Here is a 23,442-nt window from a genome sequence, read left to right as displayed (position 1 = left end):
TGAGGTACATAGAGTGATAACGCCTCCAATGAACAACCTGAGGCATGACAGAACGGGCGGATCTAGTGCTGGTCCTCACACCAAAATAGAGAGCCTGTGCGAGGAGCTCATGGTTGGAGACGATGAGCGGAATGGATTTCCGTATTTGTCGATGGCGAGTCCCTGTTGCCCTCCTCATGGACTTTCAATTTATGATGATGTCGCCGATGAATATATGGAGGAATAACTGAGCCAACGTGAGCGCGACCGCCCACCTGCAAGCGACGAGCGGGAGATTTCCGACTTTCGCTGCTCTGCAAGCATTCAACAAAAGGGCTTTTCAACGCCCAAGTCAGCCGCTAAGCGAGGCAAACAACGCTGCCAAAGGAGGCTACCATGTGCCTGGCAAATCCAATGCATCTCACTCCTTCACGGTGACAACAGCCGTCCGGGTCAGGTTCCTCGGTGGCTTCAAACATTCACAGAGCTATTAAACTAACCTATTATTCCCCAGTACATTCAGCATGTCCTGCAAAGAACCGGACACTCAGTCCCTCCCCCCTCCGGTCGCTCACGACGCGCATTTCGTGCCTTCCCACTCGAAGATCATGCAGGGGTGTGTCACACTTGCTCTGGGGAGCCATCGTAATTTATAACTGTCTTCAAGCTCTTCGACTTTTCAGTTTGATTGTATCAACCTCAAGACCTCATGTTCCACGCGAACAATTTCGTATGCGTGAGGACGTCTCATAGCTGTGGTGGTCCAGGTTTGGTCGTCCCTGTTCGGCGCTGGGCCACTAGAGACTCACCTGATATTTCCAGGGGCATTATCGACTTCTAGGTGTATCCATCACTGTTACTATGTTTGTCATGATTCATGACGTATTTCCATAGCACTGTTGGTTCACATACTATCATCATACCATTTCGAGCACGGCGCCATTTGTGCTGCAGATAGCTGCAGCTGTTGAACTCGTCAGTAGTAGATCCGTGTGTCGAAGATTGAAGATGTTGAAACTTGATTCTCCAATTCGCGTTGACCTTTGTGGGCGTTGACCCTACGTGCATCAATAACAGCACTAATCATTGCAGGTTCACAAAGTTCCTAGAGCAATGAACCCTTCTCCGATCTAAGCCCTTCTCCAACTCTTCCCCCTCAACGTCTGCGCGAAGACGATATATGTAAGTTTCAAACTTATATCCCAGATGCGGACGTTGAGTTGAATATACATCTCCTGGTTAGACAGCAAGATTGGGTTATGGTTATCACTCCCATTCAATGAGCCGGAGGGCATCTGGTCAAAGTGACCCATCGCACCTTGACGCCGCTGCTGGCGTTGAATATTAAAAAAAATTACCCCGAAGATTCCACATGACAGGTTAACAACAGTATGACTCCTACAGTAACACTCTTGTCATCTTATCCCAACAAACGTGAATACCCATCGATCTACTCAACTCCTCACTGCCGGACTCATTGACTGGACCACTACTCACTTCTCAAATTGAGCGCATGGGATTTCGGCGTTCAACTTGGGCCAATATTATTATCAGACTCCACGCGAATTACACGAGCTCACAATGCGGGGAAGTATGGGCGTGGACGTGGCGATGATAGGCGTTTTCGAGTCAATCTGCAATGACTGCTTGATAATCAAGTTCGCCCACTTCACGCTCCATCACGGACCACTTGTCTCATGGACTACAGTCTATCAGTCATTTGCGGATGAATCACTTTTCTCCTTCGAGGCAGGTCGATCACCATGATATCATCTTAGTTCAAGCTTACCTGCATGCTGACGTCAAGTTGAAGATGGTGCTCGTAGTGAGACGCACGTTCCCAATTATACTGCCTTCACTATTTTTGACCAAGACAATTACCTGAGTTATCATGAGGAATTGTTCAATTTCGAGGTGTGTCCGCGATAGATTGTTATGCGCACACCGTAATTATTTCGAACACGATATTGCTTGTGCCAACCTTGTTGCAGACAGCTGTAGCTGTTAGCCGTACACATTGGCAAATGGATGCATTGAATATTGGGACCGTCGACGAAAGAATTATGAGTTCGCCCAAAGCATTGTCATGGAGAGAATTGAACACAGTTATCTCGACCTCGAATGTGCATGAACGGGATTTACTTTCCCCTGAAACCTGGTGCAGTTTGTGTCAGTATGATCATGAAACTCCTTGGGCTAAATCGTACACAATACAGCAAAGATACAACGAAGATACAATCTTTGTACCACAGGCACCATATACCACGATCTAAATAACATTCGCAAATGGCGACTGGCCCTCCAAAAATATCGCCCATCCTTCGAATGTGTTCGGCAAAGCATTGAATGGTAAGCAACTGTACAGATTCCGGGGACGCACTCCCATCTCAGTGCACACAGACCGTGTCTCTGCGAAGCGCTGTGCAGCTACACCAAAGTCACCGCGTGTAAAGGCAAGCTCTCCCAGTCCGCGGAGGCTGCATGCCTTAAACGTCAGGTTGCCTTGCATATCGCAACTTTCGATGGTGGCGGTGAATTGAGACTCGGCGCTGTGGTACTCGCCTGCGGTAAGCTCGATGCGTGCCGAGGCATAAGTTCTGTGGAGAAATGCGCGTGCATTGCGCAACACGAGGAATTCGAGTGGTCCGGAGGCTTGCTGGACGAGCTCCTTTGCTAGGTCATAATTCCCCTGCTCGCTCGCAACTACAGCCTTCCAGACGGTGTACCAAAGGGCATTGTCCGAAAGTTGTCCCTCGAACATCTCTACAAGTTTCTGCAGGATATCCATGGCATCGGATAACCTGCCTGCGTACAATGCAACTGCTACAAGCCCCACAAGTGCATCCCTGCGGTTATCGAGACTTCCATTCTGGTAGCATTGCAAGCAAAGGCTGTCCAAGTGTGTCTTCACCTGGACAATGTCACTACCGTAGTACAATTTGGCCAGCCAGTGCCGAATCTTGGACTGTAAGCCCCATACACGATCTTCCATGGACCTCACAAATAATTCGTCCGCAGATGCTGTGAAAGTGTACATCCTGGCCACATCCAAGAAATACCAAACGCGGGCTTTCGTTGTTTTGCTGAGATACTTCCACGAGTCGGAGTGTTGGAAGTCTTCCAGGACCTGTTGGGATTGAATAAAGCGGCCTTGACATCTGTATGTGTCTGCACATTGGGCAACACAGTGTGCCACATGCTCGTGGTCACCGGCAGTGAGGTAAAGAGCCTCAGCAGCTTTGAAGGCCTTCATTCCTTCTGTGAGCTGAGAAAGAGTGGAGTAGAGCTGGCCTAGCCACCACAAGCACTCTGCTTTTGGCGCCCACGTGGAGGACTTCTCTACAATATTGAAAATAGCTGAGGTAAGGGTAGTTGGGCGAGGTAGATGCGACTGCAAGCACGACAAGAACTGCCAGCAAACGTCATAAGTCTCGTCCGCGCCGTCCGGGACGTGTGCAAGGTCGAAGGAAACTATATGCTCAATGTTTAGGTGATCCGAGATAATGATATCAGCGTGGTGATTGCGTTCTTCTGAACACCCTCGAACAGTACAATAGTAGAAGGCACGTATTCCTTGCAAACAAGTGCTATCAGGTGGTAGAAACGAATCTCGGACAAAATGTCGAATGGGCGCGAGCATCTTGATGAAGCTGCCTTGACGGTAAACGAGAGATTGCCTGCATAGGACATCACATATAGTGTCGATTTGCAGGAGCAACGGCAACAAATCGCTAGCCAGCGTTTCGTTGAGGCCCTGGGGCAAGAAAGCGATGGCGACCAGAGCACGCCGACCATCCTCTCCGAGTTCCTGGACCGACGGCGAGCTCAGCGATAGCTCCATGGTGAGCGACAAGCTTTGCAGCTTCCCCTTGCCGTGGTTTAGTACTGCGCTGTGTCTGTTGTCCCATCTCTTTAGCAGTGTCGCCGGAGACCAGCCATTTTGCTGAGCAGCATTTGCGAGTAGGTTGATGGAAAGGGGGTGAAAATCCAATTCCCTAAGCAGATCCTTGATGTCTTCTTCAGCATCGCTACGACCGGCGTGATGATATATTTGAAAGAACACCGCTTGAGCGGAGCTCAAGTCCAGTGGTGGAATATCCTTCGTTATCCATCGTACATTCGGTGCATTCCTTCTACTACGCGACGTAAGAATCAGAACGACGCCGGGGATGTCTGCGATATCGGCAATAGCTGGTGGTATTTCCGTGAGCGCCGATGATCCACTGGCCTCTTCGAAGGTCTCAGCATTATCGAGGACAATGAGGGCGCTAGCGGAACAAAGAAAGGAAGATATTTGACCTACAGGATCAGCTCCAGCAAGCTGTATGCCAAGAACTCCCGCGAAACGAGTCATAAAAGTGTCAAACGTAATGGTGGAAGGATCGAGGCCATCATATGTCACGAAGAAGCGCCTATGAGCAAATTTCTCCATGACAAGTGATTCGTTGAGGATGGCCTTGGCGAGAGAGCTCTTTCCCATGCCTCCCGGACCGATCAACGCAATATGCTCATCACTGACGACGAGGTTCGTCAACTCTGCGACGAGATCATCGCGACCATACAACATGGAAGGACGTGATGGAGGCATAGGTTGGCGACAACTGACTGTATTCAGAAGACGTATATCACCGGTCGAAAAGACAGCTTACTTTAGGCCGTCGATCCCATTAGCATTGTCCTGCGGTCCCAGAGCTAGCTTTTCCACTCTGATCGCGATGCCAGCAATCGCTTCGGTCTTGAGACGTCATTCAGCGGCAAAAGTTTAGGTGAAAATCGAGAGACATACGCTGAATAGTACGAGGACACGATCCAAGTCCTTTTCCCATCCAGCAATCTGGTCACGATCTATCGCAACAAAAAAGAGTTTCTTCCAAAATCCTTGTTCCTTTCTTGAGGCTACTTCACTGTTGATGCGGTTCACTGAGCTGTACGGCGTCATCAGCTTCCAATGACGGTGAAATTGGTCTGACTTACATGTTAAGCTGCGATAAAGCATCCCCCAAAGACCCTTGCATATCTGCTGCGGTAGCGTCTTTGGTGGCCCTTGCAAGGACTCTCCTGATAGTCTCGCACCTGTCGACTATCGCTAGGAAATCGGACTTGTTCTTGATCACTGACTATATAGACCTGAGCATTCTTCACCAAAAATCTCCGAGGATTAAGCCAACTCTCACCTGCGCAATAATCAAGATATTTGCGATCGTCCCAAGGATACCTTTCGCCAGGTTGATGGGTACGAGGTCTTTCGTAACATTGATGGCCGCTATTGTGACGCCCAGCAGTTGGCTCACATTGTCGTCCAGCGAGGCCTTGGGTTCAGAAGAGGGTTGCTGAGCATTTGGGTCATTCTATGTTAGATTAAATATATATACGGTGGTGGCGCATAGATATGTGCCTTCTTGCCTTCGACTGTTTGGACCTGTTCGTGTTTGACTTTTTGGATGACATCGTTTGGGTAGGTGTGGAAGAGGGTTACAGTAATTGGATGCGCGCCTCCGAGTCTGCCTGCCTCAAGTTACCCGCATGGGAGAGTGTGAGAAACTATGGGTACGTACCAGCGTCTATCATACTAAACCTGCGAACGTGTCTACCACTGGCAGTATCGTCACATCATGTGATTCCACCTAGACGCGCATGTCACATCGCATTGTCACACATTCCTCGTGTGTCGAACCAGCTGAGCATTAAGATGCACTGCTGAAGTCTTTTCATGTGATGAGCCGGTAGTAGAGAAGGAGCTCCCCTAGATTATGGTGGTCCGTGATGAAGTCTGATTTCTTGTAGTCGAAGAGAGGAAGCATATCATCGATGGCTGCGAAGGGTCTTCAAGGTGTCAGGCCGCAAGGACTCTGGTAAAATTTCCGAAGTGGGGAACACAAGTACAGAGCTGTCGAATCAGCTGATCCTATAAATCCAGTTGATTGTGTCTGGCTACCAATGTTTAACGTTTAACGTTAACCCTGGCTAGCGTGAAATCAACTGCACGTGACCAAAAGCTTGACTTCATCCTCATCGTCTCTAATGTTGATCTCCCGTAAACAGACCTTGGTCAGTTTTGCGATGGGAATTTTGCATTCATTGTGCGCTCTCTACGATAACTACCACCCAATGCACTCAATAATTGAAGTGCCCCGACTCCTCCTCTGCCAGTACTTGATTCCACTGCCCTAACACTCTCCATTCCCGTCCACCAAAGAAAACCTTTCCCCTCCCGGCTCACGCTGCTGAATTAGTTGTGGCTACATTTGCCCTGTCGTACAAAGACCAGGCTTTCCTCCCTCGGGACACATCTCCCCTTGCAGCTCCCCAAAAGTCTAAACCCTTTTCCCTCCTGCTTGAATTGGTAGAGGGTGTCACCATCGCGCTTTTGGTGAATTCCGTGTCCTGAGTCCTGACGACAGCATGCTCAGCTTGGCTTGCTACGAACTGCCTTTGAGGATGAACTCCCAGCAATAGCGCATACCCTGAATTGAGCCGCGGGAGAAAGGTGCGAAAGATTGGAAAATATTGCTAGCAGCAGGTGCATCACTCGGCAATCTAAACATTGAGCAGGTCCTGTTAATGCGATATGTAATGAAAGTGCTGCCACTTGCAGTTACCAGGAACATCTCAGACAGGCCAATCAGATCATTTCTACGCAGATTCACTGAGACGATACTTGATTGAATTAGTATGCACAGCTCAAGCAGTCCACAATGCTCAGCGCTCACAGATCACCTTATTGCCCTCGCACGCTGGACTCTGGGCTCCCATTCCTGTCAACCAAACATTTTAAATAACCCGGCGCTTGCTGCTGTTGAGGAACTAAACGATCCTACAGCACTACGAGATTTTTTGCCTAAATGTTCATCCAACCTCGAGAAGGAGCTTGTACAAGGAAAATGCGAAGTGGTGAGCCAGACTGGGATCGTCCAGATTCATACCACTGACTGCAGGCTCATAGGCTCAAACAACTTGATAGAGTCCCCGTCCGGATCAAGTTGTTTGATCCATAACTAAGTATCGACCCTCCCGCACCCAATGACACACCATCGGCTGTTACTTCGTCTTCACCGCTCTCCATCCCAATGTATCTCCTACAATCCTCAGCCATCGCACTATCAAATCCTACCCCTTCATCGCTCGGGAAATCGGATAGCCATTCTTCCCCAATGAACCTCGTCGCTTGCACGCTTTATCGATCTACTCGATTCCTCTCTGCAACACTCATTGCTTCCACTTCTAAGCAAATCCATCTGGTGTTGAACCAACGCAAGGAGGTGCAACCCGGTCCATAGGTTGCATGCGGAACTGTACGAGCTCCAGGGGTGGCACGAAGTGCACATTCGCATGCACGACCAGGTAGAGGCGTTTTTCTGACACATGAGCGTGGACGAGGCTACAGATGGCTTTGTCGAGGCGGATAGAAGGATGACGTCTCCAGCGATCCAGATCTGAAGCACGATGGAGCGGGTGAATCTATGCCAGTCTTGAATCCTCACACAGAATTTGGGAGCCTGTGGGAGGAGCTTATGGTCGGACACTGAGCGGAATGGCTTTGCACGTTTGATGATGGTAAGTTTCTGTCGCACTCTTTGTGAACTTTCAATCTGTAATGATGTCACAGGTGAACATACGGAGGAATTGCTGAGCCAACATGAGCACGAGGCCACCAGCCTGGAAGCGACGAGCAGGAAAATTCCTCCTTTTCAGCACTCTGTGCAGGCGTTCGAGTCTGACGAAGGGACTTCTCGAGGCCTGAAACTAACCTCCAAGCGGTGCTGCCTATGTGCCTGACAAATACATCGCATTTCACTCCTGCGTAGTGACAACAGCCGTCCGGTCAGGTTCCTCGATGTGTTCAAACTTGAATTATCCTATTATTCCCCAGCACATCCAGCATCTCTCGCAAAGGACCGGACGCTCAGTGAGAATTCAGCCCTCCCCACTCACAACGCGCATTCCGTGCCTTCCCACTCGAAGATCATGCAGGGGTACGTCGCACTTAGTCTTAGGAGCCATCATGATTCATGACTGTCTTCAAGCTCTTCGACTTTTCGGTTCGATCGTATCAACCTCAAGACCTCAAGTTTCATTCTAACGATTTCGTATGCACGAGGAGGTCCCATAGTTATGTGGCTTGGTGGTTCCTATTCAACGCTGGGCCACTGGACACTCACCTGATATTCCCAGGGGCATTGTCGACTTCCAGGTGCATCCATGATTGTTACTACGTTCGTCATGACCCATGACGCGATTTGCGTAGTAATGTTGGTTCGGACATTGTCATCGATGGTATCATACCATTTCGAGCGCGGTGCGTTTGTCGAAGATTGAGGATGTTGAGAAATATCTATCGTATGTTTAGCCTTGTCGCCAATCGAAGTTCAACACACTGTCAGCCTCGATTCTCGAACTCGCGTGAATGGTGTTTCCTAATACTCGCTGACTCATCTCTGGCTTGGATATGTATCCGTCATGAGATTGCTCGGGTAGTCGCACGAGATACTACTAGTGTAGGATACTGTCTCTAACAAGCAAGTTATACAACTTATGATGATGGTGAAAGACTAGACTCTGGTACTTACTGTACAGTATGAGTAAGCGTATAGTGCCAACAGGTCCAGTGGTGTTTGTGAGGCGCATGAGCAAGTTGGAAGACACCATGGTCATTTGCCACCGATCACGTATGTAATGAATACTCCAGATGCCCTCGTGTCGACCGCTTGAAAGTCTGCGCAAACCTCGCTTTCACCTTGGTCTAAACTTCGTTTTTCACACCGCCTCTACTAACTGATCCGCATCTTACGCTTGAAGCTTCTTCCTGGGTTTTAACTGTGTTTAAACATGTCGGCACCGGCAGCAACGCAGCTCAAGGATGAGGGCAATGAGCTGTTTAAGAAGCAAGACTATGTTGGGGCATTTGCAAAATACACCGAGGCTATTGCTCTGGATGACAAGAACGCTGTTCTATATGCGAACCGTGCTGCTTGCAGTTATGGGTTGAACAGGTGAGTTGTACTTCTCAGGCTGCTGAGCTGCGGTAATACTAACAATAACTGACTACGGTCTTTAAATAGATACCTAGATGCTGCCGATGACGCAAAAATGGTACTGATTGGCAATGTCGTATACATAGGCTTCGAAAATATTAACGCGCACATCTGATTCGTAGGCTACAGAGGTTGATCCAGCCTATTCCAAAGGGTGGTCACGACTGGCAGCATCTCGATACGTAAGTCCTTACACGCTTCCATCTAGCCTGATCTCACACCAGTAGGCCCTTGCGGACTGGGAGCGAAGTGCTGAAGCGTGGCAGAAGGCGTTGGATGCACTCCCAAAAGATAACCTCACTCCCGCAGAGCAGCGGCAGAAAGATCAGTATACTGTCGATCTGAATGCAGCCCAGGCACGTATCAAGGTGGTTAGTGAGCTACCTCTTGCTCGTTTCAGGGCCAGTGACGGCAAGCTGCCTTGGCAAGTGGCGACGGAGATGCTTCCTGAAATGAGGAAAGCGGGTCTCAAAAAAGTTTCTAGCAGTGTGAGCTTGAGTTGTAGTGTTATATACCTCACTGAATAGGTTCCTCTCATGCAGGCTTGGGTGATCGCATATGCGTATGAGGTAATCCTCACGACTGGCTGTATAATAAGGGCCTATTGACATGTACTAGGAATTCACCAAAGGGGTAAAAATTATGAACGAATTGAAAAAGGTTCCTCACCCTCAAGCTCCAGGAGGATTTGCCTATCACGGAAACCTCCAGGTGAGTTCGAGCCTCTTCTTCGCTCTTGCAGTATTATGATACATAACACGCTCAGGCCTCGACGTATCTGACAAATGGTTTAATGCGTGACGAGCGCGCGTTCCATATCAATCAGCCTGATTGGATTACCGCGTACAATCAACAAGGTAATCTTATTTTAGTATTGCCTGAGGCGATTGCACTGACCGAGGTGTAGTCACGTTCGAAGCTACAGCCCGCCAAGCCTGGCACTCTGACGGGCTCGAAACTGTCAAGGAACTGGTACAGACACGCCTAAAGGAAAAGGGCTGGAATGATGTACGCCCCGCTTTGTCCGTGACTGTTCGGTACGTTGTGGGAGCTTCGTGTAGTAAAGCTTATTGATGGTCATATAGTGCATGGATAATGAGAGGCGCGCTCGACGGCAAATTAAGAAACGAACCTCAAGCCGGTGTTCAGTTTTTGAAACGAGCTGTCGACTTGCTTGAATGGGGAAGAAATATTTGGAAGAATGTCACCCACACAGACCGTGGGGCGATTTTCCAGGATACGTTTGTGCGAGGTGTACGTAGCATGCACCTCAGTATGTTCATGGACGTGAGTTGCGAGTCTATATTTCCTGGGTACTGAGTGAATCGCATGACAGGCTTACCATACCGACCCTGGCTTGAACTCCAAGTTCCCCCTTGAACACCTGAAGGAAGAAGCCGAGGACCTCCTTAAAGAGATCTACATAGCATCAAAGACACCCAGTAAGGAGGAAGTTGACCCCGGTTTCGTGTCGTCGTATTGTATATATCCTGCTGGGATGGCCTATTCGTATGACCTCTTTTTCCTCTTACTTCTGATCCTTTTCTCATCGTTGCTTTCTTTTACAGGGTGATAGGATACCTACCATACGCAGATGGCTCAGTATGGCAGTGACCTTGTGGAGCGTATGTTCAGCTTTGTGAATGGGGCAAAGGCGTACATGGAGGCAGCTGGCAAATACCCTGAGGATGACGAGTTACATGCATGTAAGTGTTCAACACAGATTCACTCGTACATTTTACGAGCTTTCCCCAGGGTACTTGAGTTGCGCCATGGATTGTATGCGAAATGCTGGTGTCTCCATTCGCGACTTCAATAAAGTCGCCAATGATTTACGGAAAGCCGTGCCGAAGATGATGAAGATATGGACCGTCTCCGCGCTGCAGCAAGGTGGACGAGACGAGAAAATACAAGCGAACTTAGACAGTGCAGATAACATGATGAAGCGTATCGCTGAAGGAAAGTTGACACTGGAAGATCCTGTACCTTTGTGATCATGATTCACGCCGTCCCATACTTACATGCCACACTTTTGTAATCATATGCTCTTGTACATTACATGACAATCCATACGAGTAGACTCATACAGGACCGATATGCTGATACGAGGATCTCGCTTTAGCCGATGGCTCTTCCAGGATCTCATTCTTTTCCAGTGAGACACCGAGAATACGTATGGGCTATCGCATTGATGATCTTAAATTCTTCGTCACTTCAGACCGCTGCCGATCAATCTTTGAATACGGGCAACACTACAACGACCTGTTTTGCACAGGCAGCAATCACGGACGTCACTTACACCATTGCTAGAATAGAGGACAGTGATCGACACCGATCTCGGCCTCTTGCGTACCATCCAATGAAATGGCGTTGTGGTACTATTCATGATGCACGATGGTTTGGTGTGCATTACAATCATCAATCCATATCCCTCCTGTAATTTTGAATTGCAATTCGAATCACAGGCTGGTGATCAGTACCCCGTAAAGTTGTACTGAAATGAAACAAATTGGACATCCGTTGCGCGAGCGTGGGGTCGCTGTGCAACCGAAACTATGTGCAGAAGAGAAGAAAGGTACAGTATGTAGTTGGGATGTAGAGTAACGAAGTGTAAGCTGATATAGGATGATCTAGTGGGGCGAGAAACTCTGTATGGAGCTACAAATTTCAAAGATTTATGCTATAGATATTCGTAGTTTTTTGGGCTGAAGGATCACATTGATACACAAGTTGATTGTTGGAGGAATATCTAACGAACCAGACACATGGAGACCGATGGGTAACACAGCTGTGTCAGTGGGAGGCATTAGTACGAATAACGAGTCGCTGACTGGGCGGGATGGCATGCTCGGCTGGCGCCTCAACACCACCCGCCAGGATGCCCACGCGCATCATTGCAAGGAGCTATGTAATGGTACATGTGGGGGTAAGTTCACAGCGGTGAGCGGAGGGAGCCGACGAGGATCACAGTCAGTCATTAGCATCGTTATATAAACGAACAAGGTTATGGTACGCACGTTATGCGCTGCGTGAGAGTGGGCATAGACACCACCGAAAAAGGAGGCTGTCATGTCTTTCCCAGAGTTTCGCGTGAGTAAAGTGGCTCCTCCCGGATGGATATCAAGGAACAAGGACGCGTCGTGAATGAACCCTGAGATGAGGAGAAGGGTTCGAGACTGTGACTCTTTCTGGTCTATCGGCAGAAGGTTTGTAGTTGCTCAGTAAAATTTGGGGCACAGCATGGCGTTACTCACATGTCTCCCACGTTACCACGGGCAATTCCTGCGGGGACACAGGCCATTTAATTGAGTCCTGGACGTCCTTGAGAACCTTGAGCTTCATCGTGAGTGCGCCCTTTTCAATTTCGTTGCTAGGGAAAACACGGAGATGGGAGGCGAGACCGAGGTAATGGCACGCGGCGATGAACCACTTGGTAGGGTCATACTGGTACCATCGGAATGCATTCCTGGTGAAAGGTTGCGACTTGTGTAAACAGAAGTGAGAACACAATGAATGTCGACTGCTACCTGTAGTCCATGGGAAACTGATGGTGGAAGTTATGGTACCCTTCCCCCATCGTAAGGATAGCAGACACAAGGTGGTCGCGCGGCGAGTGCTTGTCATCGTATGGCGTGCTTCCGAGATAGTGAGCGATAGAGTTGATGCAAAAAGTGCTCTAAGACTCAGGTTAAGCTTCTCCATTGATGAGCAACTCAAAACTCACGTGATGGCACGCGGTCATGCGAAGGGCACCGACAAAAAAGAATCCGCCTTGCCAGTCTCCCCATAACAGACCCGGAATGACCATTGGAAGCAAATATCCGAAAATAGTGAGGATGACGAAGTACCAGCGGTGTTGCCACTGTACCAGAGGGTCTTGACGCAAGTCAGAAGTATCAGCTGGCCCTGGTTTCAACTCTGACTCGAAGATGATCCATCCGATGTGCGTCCAGAGGAGGCCACGTTCCGAGTTGTAAGGGTCAAAGTCCGTGTCGGTATGCCTGTGGTGAGAACGGTGTCGGCGTGCCCACCAGTAACACGAGCCTTGCACCGCGCTTGCCCCAGCAAGGATGAGGAATACCTGCAAAGGGAACGAAGCGTTATACGACCTGTGTGACCAAAGCCGGTGGTATCCTGCAGCAACACGTTCTGATGCTATTCCGTTGAGGTTACATCCACCACTCACCAGCAGTGATACCTGGTGGAACGAATTCAGCGCTCGGTTGAAGTGACCATCGCAGAATACTTACCAAGCATGGAATAAATGTAATAGAGGACCGTGCAGACGACAGTGTTCCGATAGATGGAAGCATATAGCAAGCCGTACAGGGAAAGGGCGGGTGTAATAACAAGGACAGAAAGGTTGAACCATCGTATGCCAGTGATTGTCGGAAAGCCTTGTGTCAAGTTCTTAATGAACTGCATATTGAACTGCGGTCGTCACCACCAGGAACGCCGATAGAAGAGGACGCGAGCGAGAAGAACAGACGGATGGTCGCGCTGTTACCAGGCTTATGTATCACCCTGCGACGGTGGGACAGCAGTCCGTTGGATTTTCCTCCAGACTATATGTGCCGTTTACTTGAGACATGGCACGGGTGAACTGATCGGACGGCAGAAATTAGTAGCAGACGAATATCGCGTGAAAAGAGGTGTAGAGTCTAACTCAAACTCGTGGAAGACAAAGGCAGTACCACCTTGTGAAACTCTTATAACGGTGAGCCTGATCACTGCCTGATCTAGGTTGTCATTCCCGACGTTCGACCCGAGACAATGAGACACTGTGATTACCTTCACAACAGCCTTGCAATTGGACACTCACGCACAGGTTTCCACTATAAGATGAGCCTCTTTGTGCCGTCTTCTCATCAATGAGTACCGTAACTTATTGCCTCAACTTGGTTCAGATGTTCTTCCACCCCGGTCGCGTCGGAAGCAACAAATTGTTGGCCAACAAGATTCCGAATGCCACGGAGAAGGTATCGGTTTTGCCGCCAAGAGCTAGGTACGTAGTCAGCGAGGCGCAGTCGTTGTCAGTCTAACAAAAGATTCAAATGAATTATATAATGAATGTGGAAAGCCTGAGTAACCACATGCCAGGTTCAACCAAATATGGTTGCCCCGCGTTCACACTAGCTATAGTTCAATGGATTCGATACCAGATCGTCTGTAAATGCTAGGTTAGTTACTTGTCTCACTTCTTGCATAGTAGTGGATATGTCCTGGAGTTCCCTTGTTTGTTTCAAATAGGTATTTGCCTGTCAGGTTGAGACCAACGCCAAAGCACGACCATGCCATGGATCATGTTCAATCAAGATATAGGTTTCATATATATACAGTATATGCACTCTGAGAGGACGAAGGCTGCTAGTGTGACTGTCGGAAGCCGAAGTTTCAGCCAATGCGTAGAGGTTGATGGTAAACAATGGTTGCGAGCCGTTGTGATGTTAGGGCAACTAGAATTGGAGTGCTATAGTCGTCATCTTCCGGATCGTCAGTTTTGCGACAAAGTACGCGGAATGCATATGTCACAATCGCTAGCAGGTTGCAAACCATCAGAGGACGATGTCTGGCCATAGCGATGTAAATGTTTGCACTGAACAGACACAAGCCCCTACCTCCAAATTCAATGCAATTGTCCCAACTCCTAGAAACCGAGTAGTGGTATGGAACAGGGAGAACAGTGTCGTGACGATGCTAGACAAGAATCATTCGCCGCTGACAGGTTGACATTCCAAAGGAATCGGAGGGAAAAGACCACCAGAATAGCGTCAGCAACACAGCTGGCTGGTTTAATGGAGCCGTGAGTATAGCGGAGAGTGGAAGGCGGTATGATGCCCACTTGCAAGCTGGTGGACCGCCATCAAATGGTCCATGCGGCAGTAGGAATCCCTATAACTAGTTAGTTATATGAGGTACCAGCTGTGATTCGATCCACAAGGCTATGCCTGATGCGCAACAAACGCTGCCCACATCAAGAAGGGAATTGCAAGCGGAAAAGCCACGGCGTGGGCCGTGCAACTCGTGTAATGGAAAACGGTATGCTCGTGCGCGCAGACCTTCAAAGTTGTTTCTTTCCTACAACCATAGTGAAGGACGAACAGGATCTCAAATATACTACAGATGTCGCTCCTTCCATGTCGAGTCCATTCACATGAGTTGCACGAGAGCACAGGTGAACCCAGGAACTAATCAGATTCGCTACACTCACGATCCGGCAGCAGCAGTCCACGCGTCTTCCCACCAGAATCTTCTTATATGTAGTCGGAACCAGATAAACGAAAACCTGTGAGCCCGAATGCAATTCCCTGCACAGCGGTCGCCGCCGCTAAGTTCGAGTGAGATATGACTCTAACAAGATAGAGTATCAATATTATACGGCCTACTTACCCTTCATCTGTACTATCGCCATCCTTGTCGGGGATGATGACCTTGCAATCAACAAAGCACCAAGCGCCAAGGACGCAGAAATGCGTAGTAATGTTGTCCGTGTTGGCGGAAATCCTTGCAGGGTTGGTTATCATTACCGGATGGCTGTTTGCACTTGGGCTGCATTGCGAACTTTCCAGGCTGCATATAATAGCCAGACAAAGAACGTCATGGCTGTTGCGGCAGGATAAAAATCAGGCCGGATGCGTCGATAAAGCATAGCAAGTATGCATAGGTATCACATGGCCGCTCAGAGCGCTGAGCGGTCCTCCTGGCAGTGTTGACGGTCGACCATCCACGACCTGTGACCTGTCTATGCCATGAAGAATGGCCGGCCATCAGCGCTATAACATTCTGCTCGTTGCATTTGACAAGGGTAATGTGACCAAACTCCGATGATTCAACGAGAACGTTAACGGCCTTTTGTCGGATTTCGGGTCACGAACATTTTTAATTTTACCTCTACCGTTATGTAAATTGAAGGAACGGCTATTTTCCTTCGTCTACATAGGACTGGCTAGGGGAGACTACATCTACCATGGCCTATAGGTCGCACACAATTTGTGTCATGCCACCTCCATGATCGTGATGCATCAAGTCCAGGCCTACTGCATTCCCCTACTTACAAAGAATGAGCTTGATGCACTTGCCTACTCAAGTACTCATTGCCCAAGGAAAAACAAGTTGTGATGAGGTGAGCGGTTTAGCCAAGTCGAGGAGCTGAATACTGAGCGCTTTAACCCAAGTGTACCAGGGTTGAACAGCATAATATTATATTATAGCGCTGAGAAGATGCATATGATGTCACTCTTCAAAAATCCCCCCATATTCACACAGCTGTCAAAGAAAGATCCTTGTAGGGGATCACTTGACATAGCTTGCCATCGGATTTGTCTCCAGGGTGTACTTTGAGCGGTCCGTCTTTACATTGAACGTTATAACGTGATGGGCCCCTCATACGAAGACTACGGTGCGCAACTTTTATCAGGATCATAACCACAGCGCTATTGTCAGCCTGAGGGCGTCTACTACAAGGTCTTGCTCCCATCGGATGAAGTTCGAAACGTTGCGAGTCCGCGGTTCATTGAAATACCCTCTGCGGCGGCTCGGGGACTCAGAATCGATTTCGGCTAAAGACACGATCCCTTGTGCGTCCTGAAGCTAAGGTAGCCAGATTGTTCGAAATCGGTGCAGAGAACGCCTTTTAGCACCCCTTGTTTCGTCACTTCGGGCCATGTAAACCGGAAATTCGCGGCCCGTTACCACTGATGTTTCCAAGTTGGTGTCAAGAGTACGGTTACTCTACGTCTTCTTCATCCTCCACGACTGGGGGTCATGCGACAGGCTCAGACGGTTTTCCGTAACCCGACTGACTTAACCGGCCATCCGTGATATGCCGATGGAACCTGCGATCGCGTTCTGTTGAACAATAAAAGCTTTATAGGCAACAAGGGTCGCTCCTGAGCGCCACTTACCGTGAACCCTCTCTAATCTGTTACATTCTGGCCGAGGCAGAGTGCGACTACCAACCGTCGCTGAAAACAGGAAACAGGGGAAAACGTCATAATCAAATGGCAGCATCAGCAGCGGGTGCGATTCTGGCTGTCGCCTTTGCTGTTGTGTCGTGCATGAAAGCCTCGGCTAACCTTGCCGTGCCTCCTGGAGCAGTAGTGCGTCGGGTATCGTGATTCTGCTGTGCTATATCTGACGCCACCTTGCAGTGCATTGATCCTCCGACGTACAACGTTTTGGGAGCAAACTACACAGAATGGCGCAACTTGTCCACTGTTGGCTTCAACCCCAACAATACTGCACCCCCATTCATTCAGGTCTTTGACCCTTCGTTCCTCGAAATCACCGGACCATCTGCAACGATCCGCTTAATTGCTTCTAATCCTGGCTTTGCTTTTGCCCATGAAGCACCCATCTACGTTCCAGACCTTAACGCAGTCTTCTTTACAAGCAACGATGGCGGTGCGCTTGGGTACAGCGGCTGGTACAACAACAGCGTTGTTAGCATGATCAACATGACAGAAGTCGACTTGGCACTGTCTTCTACGACTGGAGATGTTGATATACATGTTCAAACGGTGGGGGGTTGCTTCTGCTCAGTTGGGCACAGATTGTTGATGCTCGACTGTCTTGACTTTCAGCTCAACCTCCCGGACACTGTCCAGATGGTAAACGGGGGGACAGGCCCATATAAAGGCGACCTTCTGCTCATCACCTCAGGTCGCGCTCTACTTCCTTCTTCGATTGTGCGCGTCAATCCCAACCCTCCCTACAACGCCACTGTTCTTCTGGACAACTTCTTAGGCAGACAGTTCAACTCGCTCAATGATATTAAAATTCTTCCCGGCACGGACATCATGTTCTTCACTGATCCTACGTGAGCAATTGATGCGTTTATGATGTTTACAACGTTGATGGCTTCTTCAGCTACGGGTGGCTTAACGGTTTCCGTCCTGAACCAATGCTACCATCACAAGTTTACCGCTTCGATCCGTCCACTGGGCAGGTCAGAGTCGTCGCTGACCAGTTTGTGCATCCGAATGGTATTGCATTCACCCAAGACGGCAAAACTGCATTTATGTGAGTTTCCAATACCTGTATCGCCTTTCGGTCTGCAATAAAGATAACGCATCAGTGCCGACACCGGTGCTTCTGGAGGATTCCTCGGAACGAATCAGACCCTCCCAGCCACAATGTGAGTTTCTTACGTCGATCATAATTGTAATGAAATTCTGAAGCAAGACGTGAAGTTACCAGTTCGACGTTGATCCACGGACGCAGTCGTTCATGAATCGTAGAGTGTTCGCCTACGCTGACTCCGGTGTCCCCGATGGCGTTCAGCTCGATACCATGGGCAACGTCTATGCAGGTTGTGGCGAGGGTACCCACGTCTGGAATGCAGAAGGCATGCTCATTGGAAAGTTTTACCTGAACAGCACCACGGCTCAGATGATCTTCACGAAATCTGGTCTCGTTATTTTGGACGAGGAGGCGGTATATCTAGCAAACATTCAAGCTCAGGGATTGAACCTTGCCACACCGTAGATTCATTGTGTACCATCCCGGATCATGTTACATACACAACTACATAGGCTTGTACTGATGAACCTCATATTAGAGTTCTTTCCACGGCCCAATCCGCCGTGGCACTTCCAAACCTACCTGTAGTACCAGAATTAATCACCCTAGAAGGCCTCACAACAGTCGTCGTACAGGTAGGTTTTGAGCATACGGCATTTAGGTGGTCCGGGAGCTGGGGGATATCTGCGTACCTGATAGTGAAAGCTGTCAGTTCAAAGAGCAAGGAGAGGGCCATTCTCGAATCATCCAGGCGAAACTGCTTCTTGAGCCCTCTCATTTCTCATCGCTTGTCGTTCGAATGCGACATAAACTGACGAAATAAACTGTTATTGAGCAGGGTTATTAGTATGAGACCCATCTGGATCCCGAACGTCGTGCGAATTCAGCTGTCTCGAACAGCACAAAGCGAAGTACTGGAAGTGAGTTCTCTAGTGGCATATTGCCCACCTACAAATCAGCTGAAAAAATACCTGTCGGTTGTCAGATGACTAGGGCTGATTAGGGTTGACTTTAATCCTGTATACCTCCACTAGGTAAGTCGGTCGCTTCATTCTCTCATTATTAAAAGTCATGAGGCTAAGTCAAGGCGAAGCCCTGGCCTGGTATGTAATTGGATCATTGCACGTACCTTTTTATGGGAGCTGAAGTATTTCGGAACAGTAAGTTACAGGTCACAATCACTCGTCAGAGCGTCCCAACGTTCAAATAGATCCAGGCAACGCATATTCTAACTTCTGATCTGGCTCACTCGAAGCTCTTGGCAACTGTTCCTGTGCGGGGTCATGCCGTAATGCTCTGCTGGCCTATCAAAAAGCTCATTAACGCAAATTGATAGAACCCCTCTGCATCGGACCGTTACTGAACGAGGTGGAATTCCGATTTGAACTTGCCATATGGGCTATTACGTTCTGTCGAGCAATAAAAGCTCTCAGATAGGCGCCAACGAACTCAGAGCTTTCCTTAATCTGTCAAGACCACACAGTGCGAATCGACCGTCGCTGAAAGAAGGACACAAGACTTGGGGAATACGTCATAATCGAAGATGACGAAATTAGCAGCAGGCGTGATTCTAGCTGTCGCTCTTGCTGGCGTGTCGTTCACGAAGGCGTCGCCGCCTGGAGCAGTGGTGTGTTGGCAATTGTAATTTTGCAGCGCTATATCTGAACGTCTGCCTCACAGTACGTCGACCCTCTACTGTACAATGTTGTGGGAGCAAACTACACAAAATGGCGCAACTCGTCCGCTGTTGGCTTTAATCCCACAAATACTGCACCCCCATTCATTCAGGTCTTTGACCCCTCGTTCCTCAAAATCACTGGACCATCTGCTACCATCCGCTCAATTGCTTCAAACCCTGGCTTTGCTTTTGCCCATGAAGCACCCATCTACGTTCCGGACCTTAACGTAATCTTTTTTTCAAGCAATGGTGGTGGCGCACTCGGGTACAGCGGCTGGTACAACAACAGCGTTGTTAGCATGATCAACATGACAGAAGTCGACATGGCGCTAGCTTCTACAACTGGAGATGTCAATATCCAGGTTCAAACGGTGGGTCGCGCCCGCTCGGTAATTAATGCTTACCCATCTTGACTTTCAGCTCAACCTCTCTGATACTGTTCAAATGGTCAATGGGGGAACGGGCCCGTATAAAGGAGACCTCCTGTTCGTCACCTCAGGTCGCGCTTTGCTCCCTCCTTCAATTGTGCGCGTCAATCCCAACCCTCCCTATAACACCACTGTTGTTCTGGACAACTTCTTAGGCAGACAATTCAACTCGCTCAATGATATTAAAATTCTTCCCGGCACGGACATCATGTTTTTCACTGATCCTGCGTGAGCAATTGATGCGTTCATAATGTTTACAACGTTGATGGCTTCTTCAGCTACGGGTGGCTTAACGGTTTCCGTCCTGAACCAATGCTACCATCACAAGTTTACCGCTTCGATCCGTCCACTGGGCAGGTCAGAATCGTTGCTGACCAGTTTGTGCATCCGAATGGTATTGCATTCACCCCCGACGGTAAAACTGCATTTATGTAAGTCCGGTTTTTGTCTCGTCCCTGCCGATAAATCCTACAATAACGCATCAGCACCGACACTGGTATTTTCGGAGGCTTCCTGGGAACGAATCAGACCCTTCCAGCCACGATGTGAGTTTTCCCACCTAGCGCGACGGTGATAAATACTCAAGCAAACTTTAAAGCTACCAGTTCGACGTCGACCCATTGACGCAGTCGTTCGCGAACCGTAGAGTGTTTGCCTATATTGACTCCGGTGCGCCCGATGGCATTCAGCTCGATACCAAGGGCAACGTTTATTCTGGTTGCGGCGAAGGTATCAACGTCTGGAACGCCGGAGGCACGCTCATTGGGAAGTTCTATCTGAACAGCACCTCGGCTGAGCTGATGTTCACGAAGTCTGGTCTCGTTATTTTGAAGGAAACGGCGATGTATCTGGCAAACATCGAGGCTCAGGGGATGACCCTATCCGTCTTGTAGTTTTCTGTGTATCGCCATGCATCATGATGCATGTTACAAATTCAATAGGACATCAGAAGATGTCCATAAAGATATCTCCACTGCCTGTGTGATCATGCAATATTTGTGATTGTTTGGACTATTGGACGGAGCTGTCCAGTCTCTTGTCATGGCTCACAAAATCTAAATTATGGTAGGAAACTTGTCTTCAAAGACCATGGTTCAGCCAAGCTCGGATGGCCTAGCGCTCGAACTTGATTCGCGTATTGGATGGGGTGCTTAAATTTTGTGCGCACCTCCGACCTTCATTATCCTGCCCTTGAACTTGATGTTGTATTACAGTCCCAAGTTTTCCAGGACAAGTGGTAGCTGTCAAGAAGTCCCGTGTCCCGCTGCGGGTCAAACATACGCTATTTCAACAGGAAGTCCACGTCCTCCGAACCTTGTGCGGCTATCCAGCCATCCCTTTGGTGTACGCCATTGGGTGATTCGAACATTTCGAGTATCATTCAATGGAGCTGTTGAGGACGAGTATAGGTAATATCAGGCGACAAACCGCAGAAGTGCGAAAGAGGATTCCTCCTCAGCTGGATGTACACATGGTGCATGCTTCCTCGCTGTACCATCATATATAAGCCTAATCTTCTGCGTGCCAACTTTCGGCATTGGTGCACATGCACTCCCATGGCCTCATTTATCGTGACATAAAATCTTACCTGTCCTACAGATCATCAGCGCATTGAATATTCGGTTGATTGATTTTGGCCCAGTGCGTCAATACCGCGGGCGACACGGAAGGAGCCCGATTACGTTTTTGGAACATTATTTTATGCGTTTACATGCGCACGGAGGCTTGGGTCGACTGTTTCATTCTGACAAGAATCGTACAAGGATGGCTTTGGCCCGTCGAGACGACCTTGGATCTTTGGCTTACACTCTTTCGAGATCCTTCGGGGTTGCCTGCCCTGGCATATACCATACCCTCCCGCAAGCTCATCTTGTAGTGTCAGGCGTCAATTTTGTGAAAAGAAGCGAGCTTTATCACGCGTGAGGTTGGCAGAAGGTTGCGACGCTGCATTCGGGCAGCTCCTCGACGAAATACGTTGTTCTGAATTTAACGAAGCACTGTGTTATGATTGGTGGGAACTGACATTCGCCGGTATCTCAACGTGCTGATCCCACGCGCGCAAAGCGTGGGGTTCTCCGCGAAATTCTGACGGCTGCAGCTTCAGGTTGAGAAATTAACGGTCCACAAATTCACGGCAACCGTCCTAGCAGCGTGCTCGCCTCGCTGGCACTTACCAATACATTCTCAGGCATTTTCTCGTGCTCACCCTGACCTCCCAGACACGTGTAGATACTTCATGAATACATTTTCTCACCCATCTCAGGACTGTATATCCAGGACTGCAAACCCCACCAAAAGGACTGTCAATTTTTCATACGAAGAAGTATTAACTGCGTGACGCCTAAATACCAAACCAACAAAATTAAATTAAATATTGTAACTTAGTCAATTCGAGTCTCGAACCACACCGCCGTCACGGTCTACAACAACAAGATACAGAAAATTCAGGCATGCAATTGGGTTGGACATGCGCCATTATGTCCTTGACCCAAGGGGGCTGAGTAATAATTGCATGAGAATCATTCGCATAGTAAGACATAGCTTGTATTGATCGAAAATTTGAAGGCTTGTGAGTAGCTCTTATAACTGCATTAATAATGACGTTGTATGAGCAGCTGCCAGGGTATGCAGGTCATACCATATAGAAAAGTGGTGTCCAACATGTACGCGCGTCGTCATTGTATGCGCATGCGCTAGCGAGGGCTGGGGATCGAGGACTTGGTGACGAGAAACCTTCGCACTAGTTCTAGATAGTACTACTTCATCACTCGAAAATTCGCCGAGCAATAACTTATCTCCGGGCTCTAATTGTTCAAATTAAGTGTAAAATCGACGACCCCATAAATTAATAAAATTATCGATAAATCACTTAGCAAAAACTCGCTCTGGTCGGACTCTTGACAGCTCACCGTGTCCACTGTCGATGACAGCCTCCCACATCTGGCGTAAGCCCCGATCCAGCCCGGCCAGCTCATTTATGCACAATTACTCCGAAAAATAACGATCGAAGGTTACACTATCGGTCAAGCTACCCGCGGTAGTCCTGCGACTGGAAAGATGGGCGTGGCAGATAATAGCCCTATTACTCGTCGACGGACCGGTGAACCACCGTCCAAAGTTCTGCTCACAGTTGACAGTGAATCTGATATCGCTATTGTATTAAGTTCAGACTGGCTCCAGGATCCCACTTGGTGGTATTCTTTTGTGCACACAAATTCTTTCCTTTTTGATCCTGATCGAGTGAGACCTACCTGCTACGAACTAAATTCCTCTGGTTTCGTTCTTATATAACGCGAAATAATTC

The 23,442-nt window shown here is 48.7% G+C and overlaps 6 protein-coding genes across 6 annotated transcripts; 3 read left to right on the top strand and 3 right to left on the bottom strand.

Annotated features, from left to right (window-relative positions):
- Window positions 1-3,376: 3,376 nt before the first annotated feature.
- On the bottom strand, window positions 3,377-5,526 carry EDB91DRAFT_1205352 (P-loop containing nucleoside triphosphate hydrolase protein; the record flags this gene model as incomplete). The annotated part of the gene is made up of 6 exons (XM_041320696.1): window positions 5,383-5,526; window positions 5,154-5,327; window positions 4,954-5,096; window positions 4,766-4,904; window positions 4,629-4,714; window positions 3,377-4,580 (listed from the first exon to the last, which is right to left on the bottom strand). Coding segments are annotated over exons 1-6 (1,791 nt in total), but the record flags the coding sequence as incomplete, so codon positions are not given.
- Window positions 5,527-8,621: 3,095 nt separating this feature from the next.
- Window positions 8,622-11,112, top strand: EDB91DRAFT_1148001 (uncharacterized protein). Its single transcript, XM_041319318.1, has 12 exons — window positions 8,622-8,969; window positions 9,039-9,069; window positions 9,134-9,193; window positions 9,239-9,499; window positions 9,554-9,580; window positions 9,630-9,722; window positions 9,778-9,868; window positions 9,946-10,066; window positions 10,097-10,298; window positions 10,348-10,520; window positions 10,623-10,717; window positions 10,767-11,112. The coding sequence occupies exons 1-12, from the start codon at window positions 8,806-8,808 to the stop codon at window positions 11,003-11,005; spliced, it is 1,557 nt and encodes a 518-aa protein (XP_041174529.1). The 5' UTR covers window positions 8,622-8,805; the 3' UTR covers window positions 11,006-11,112.
- Window positions 11,113-11,666: 554 nt separating this feature from the next.
- Window positions 11,667-13,617, bottom strand: EDB91DRAFT_628038 (uncharacterized protein). The gene is made up of 7 exons (XM_041327936.1): window positions 13,262-13,617; window positions 13,198-13,209; window positions 12,736-13,145; window positions 12,539-12,687; window positions 12,266-12,477; window positions 12,029-12,204; window positions 11,667-11,915 (listed from the first exon to the last, which is right to left on the bottom strand). Exons 1-7 carry the CDS (start codon window positions 13,434-13,436, stop codon window positions 11,805-11,807), a joined length of 1,245 nt encoding a protein of 414 aa, XP_041174528.1. The 5' UTR covers window positions 13,437-13,617; the 3' UTR covers window positions 11,667-11,804.
- A 1,133-nt stretch (window positions 13,618-14,750) lies between these two features.
- EDB91DRAFT_1299626 (uncharacterized protein) lies at window positions 14,751-15,612 on the bottom strand (the record flags this gene model as incomplete). The annotated part of the gene is made up of 4 exons (XM_041324961.1): window positions 14,751-15,089; window positions 15,223-15,297; window positions 15,402-15,515; window positions 15,539-15,612. The coding sequence occupies 4 exons, from the start codon at window positions 15,610-15,612 to the stop codon at window positions 14,954-14,956; spliced, it is 399 nt and encodes a 132-aa protein (XP_041174527.1). The 3' UTR covers window positions 14,751-14,953.
- A 960-nt stretch (window positions 15,613-16,572) lies between these two features.
- EDB91DRAFT_627951 (uncharacterized protein) lies at window positions 16,573-18,529 on the top strand. Its single transcript, XM_041327935.1, has 6 exons — window positions 16,573-17,110; window positions 17,162-17,530; window positions 17,594-17,829; window positions 17,880-18,032; window positions 18,088-18,147; window positions 18,203-18,529. Exons 1-6 carry the CDS (start codon window positions 17,012-17,014, stop codon window positions 18,495-18,497), a joined length of 1,212 nt encoding a protein of 403 aa, XP_041174526.1. The 5' UTR covers window positions 16,573-17,011; the 3' UTR covers window positions 18,498-18,529.
- A 1,046-nt stretch (window positions 18,530-19,575) lies between these two features.
- On the top strand, window positions 19,576-21,031 carry EDB91DRAFT_1084296 (uncharacterized protein; the record flags this gene model as incomplete). The annotated part of the gene is made up of 6 exons (XM_041315751.1): window positions 19,576-19,659; window positions 19,713-20,081; window positions 20,131-20,366; window positions 20,417-20,569; window positions 20,624-20,683; window positions 20,737-21,031. The coding sequence occupies 6 exons, from the start codon at window positions 19,576-19,578 to the stop codon at window positions 21,029-21,031; spliced, it is 1,197 nt and encodes a 398-aa protein (XP_041174525.1).
- Window positions 21,032-23,442: the final 2,411 nt, after the last annotated feature.

Source organism: Suillus paluster, assembly GCF_016628075.1.
Source record: "Suillus paluster strain FC165 chromosome Unknown EDB91scaffold_51, whole genome shotgun sequence".
In the NCBI taxonomy this organism is placed as follows: domain Eukaryota; kingdom Fungi; phylum Basidiomycota; class Agaricomycetes; order Boletales; family Suillaceae; genus Suillus; species Suillus paluster.
This window is presented reverse-complemented; position numbering and strand designations above follow the sequence as displayed.

What these genes read in the sequence shown, in the direction of transcription:
- EDB91DRAFT_1148001 (XM_041319318.1), top strand. Translation starts at nt 8,806, where the DNA reads ATGTCGGCACCGGCAGCAACGCAGCTCAAGGATGAGGGCAATGAGCTG. An exon ending in CTGCCGATGACGCAAAAATG is followed by an intron (nt 9,070 to 9,133) that starts GTACTGATTGGC and finishes TCTGATTCGTAG; the next exon opens with GCTACAGAGGTTGATCCAGC. An exon ending in TACCGCGTACAATCAACAAG is followed by an intron (nt 9,869 to 9,945) that starts GTAATCTTATTT and finishes CAGCCCGCCAAG; the next exon opens with CCTGGCACTCTGACGGGCTC.
- EDB91DRAFT_628038 (XM_041327936.1), bottom strand. Translation starts at nt 13,436, where the DNA reads ATGCAGTTCATTAAGAACTTGACACAAGGCTTTCCGACAATCACTGGC. An exon ending in GCATGACCGCGTGCCATCAC is followed by an intron (nt 12,688 to 12,735) that starts GTGAGTTTTGAG and finishes CCTGAGTCTTAG; the next exon opens with AGCACTTTTTGCATCAACTC. An exon ending in ACTCTCACGCAGCGCATAAC is followed by an intron (nt 11,916 to 12,028) that starts GTGCGTACCATA and finishes ACCATTACATAG; the next exon opens with CTCCTTGCAATGATGCGCGT.
- EDB91DRAFT_627951 (XM_041327935.1), top strand. Translation starts at nt 17,012, where the DNA reads ATGGCAGCATCAGCAGCGGGTGCGATTCTGGCTGTCGCCTTTGCTGTT. An exon ending in TTGATATACATGTTCAAACG is followed by an intron (nt 17,531 to 17,593) that starts GTGGGGGGTTGC and finishes CTTGACTTTCAG; the next exon opens with CTCAACCTCCCGGACACTGT. An exon ending in ATGTTCTTCACTGATCCTAC is followed by an intron (nt 17,830 to 17,879) that starts GTGAGCAATTGA and finishes TGGCTTCTTCAG; the next exon opens with CTACGGGTGGCTTAACGGTT.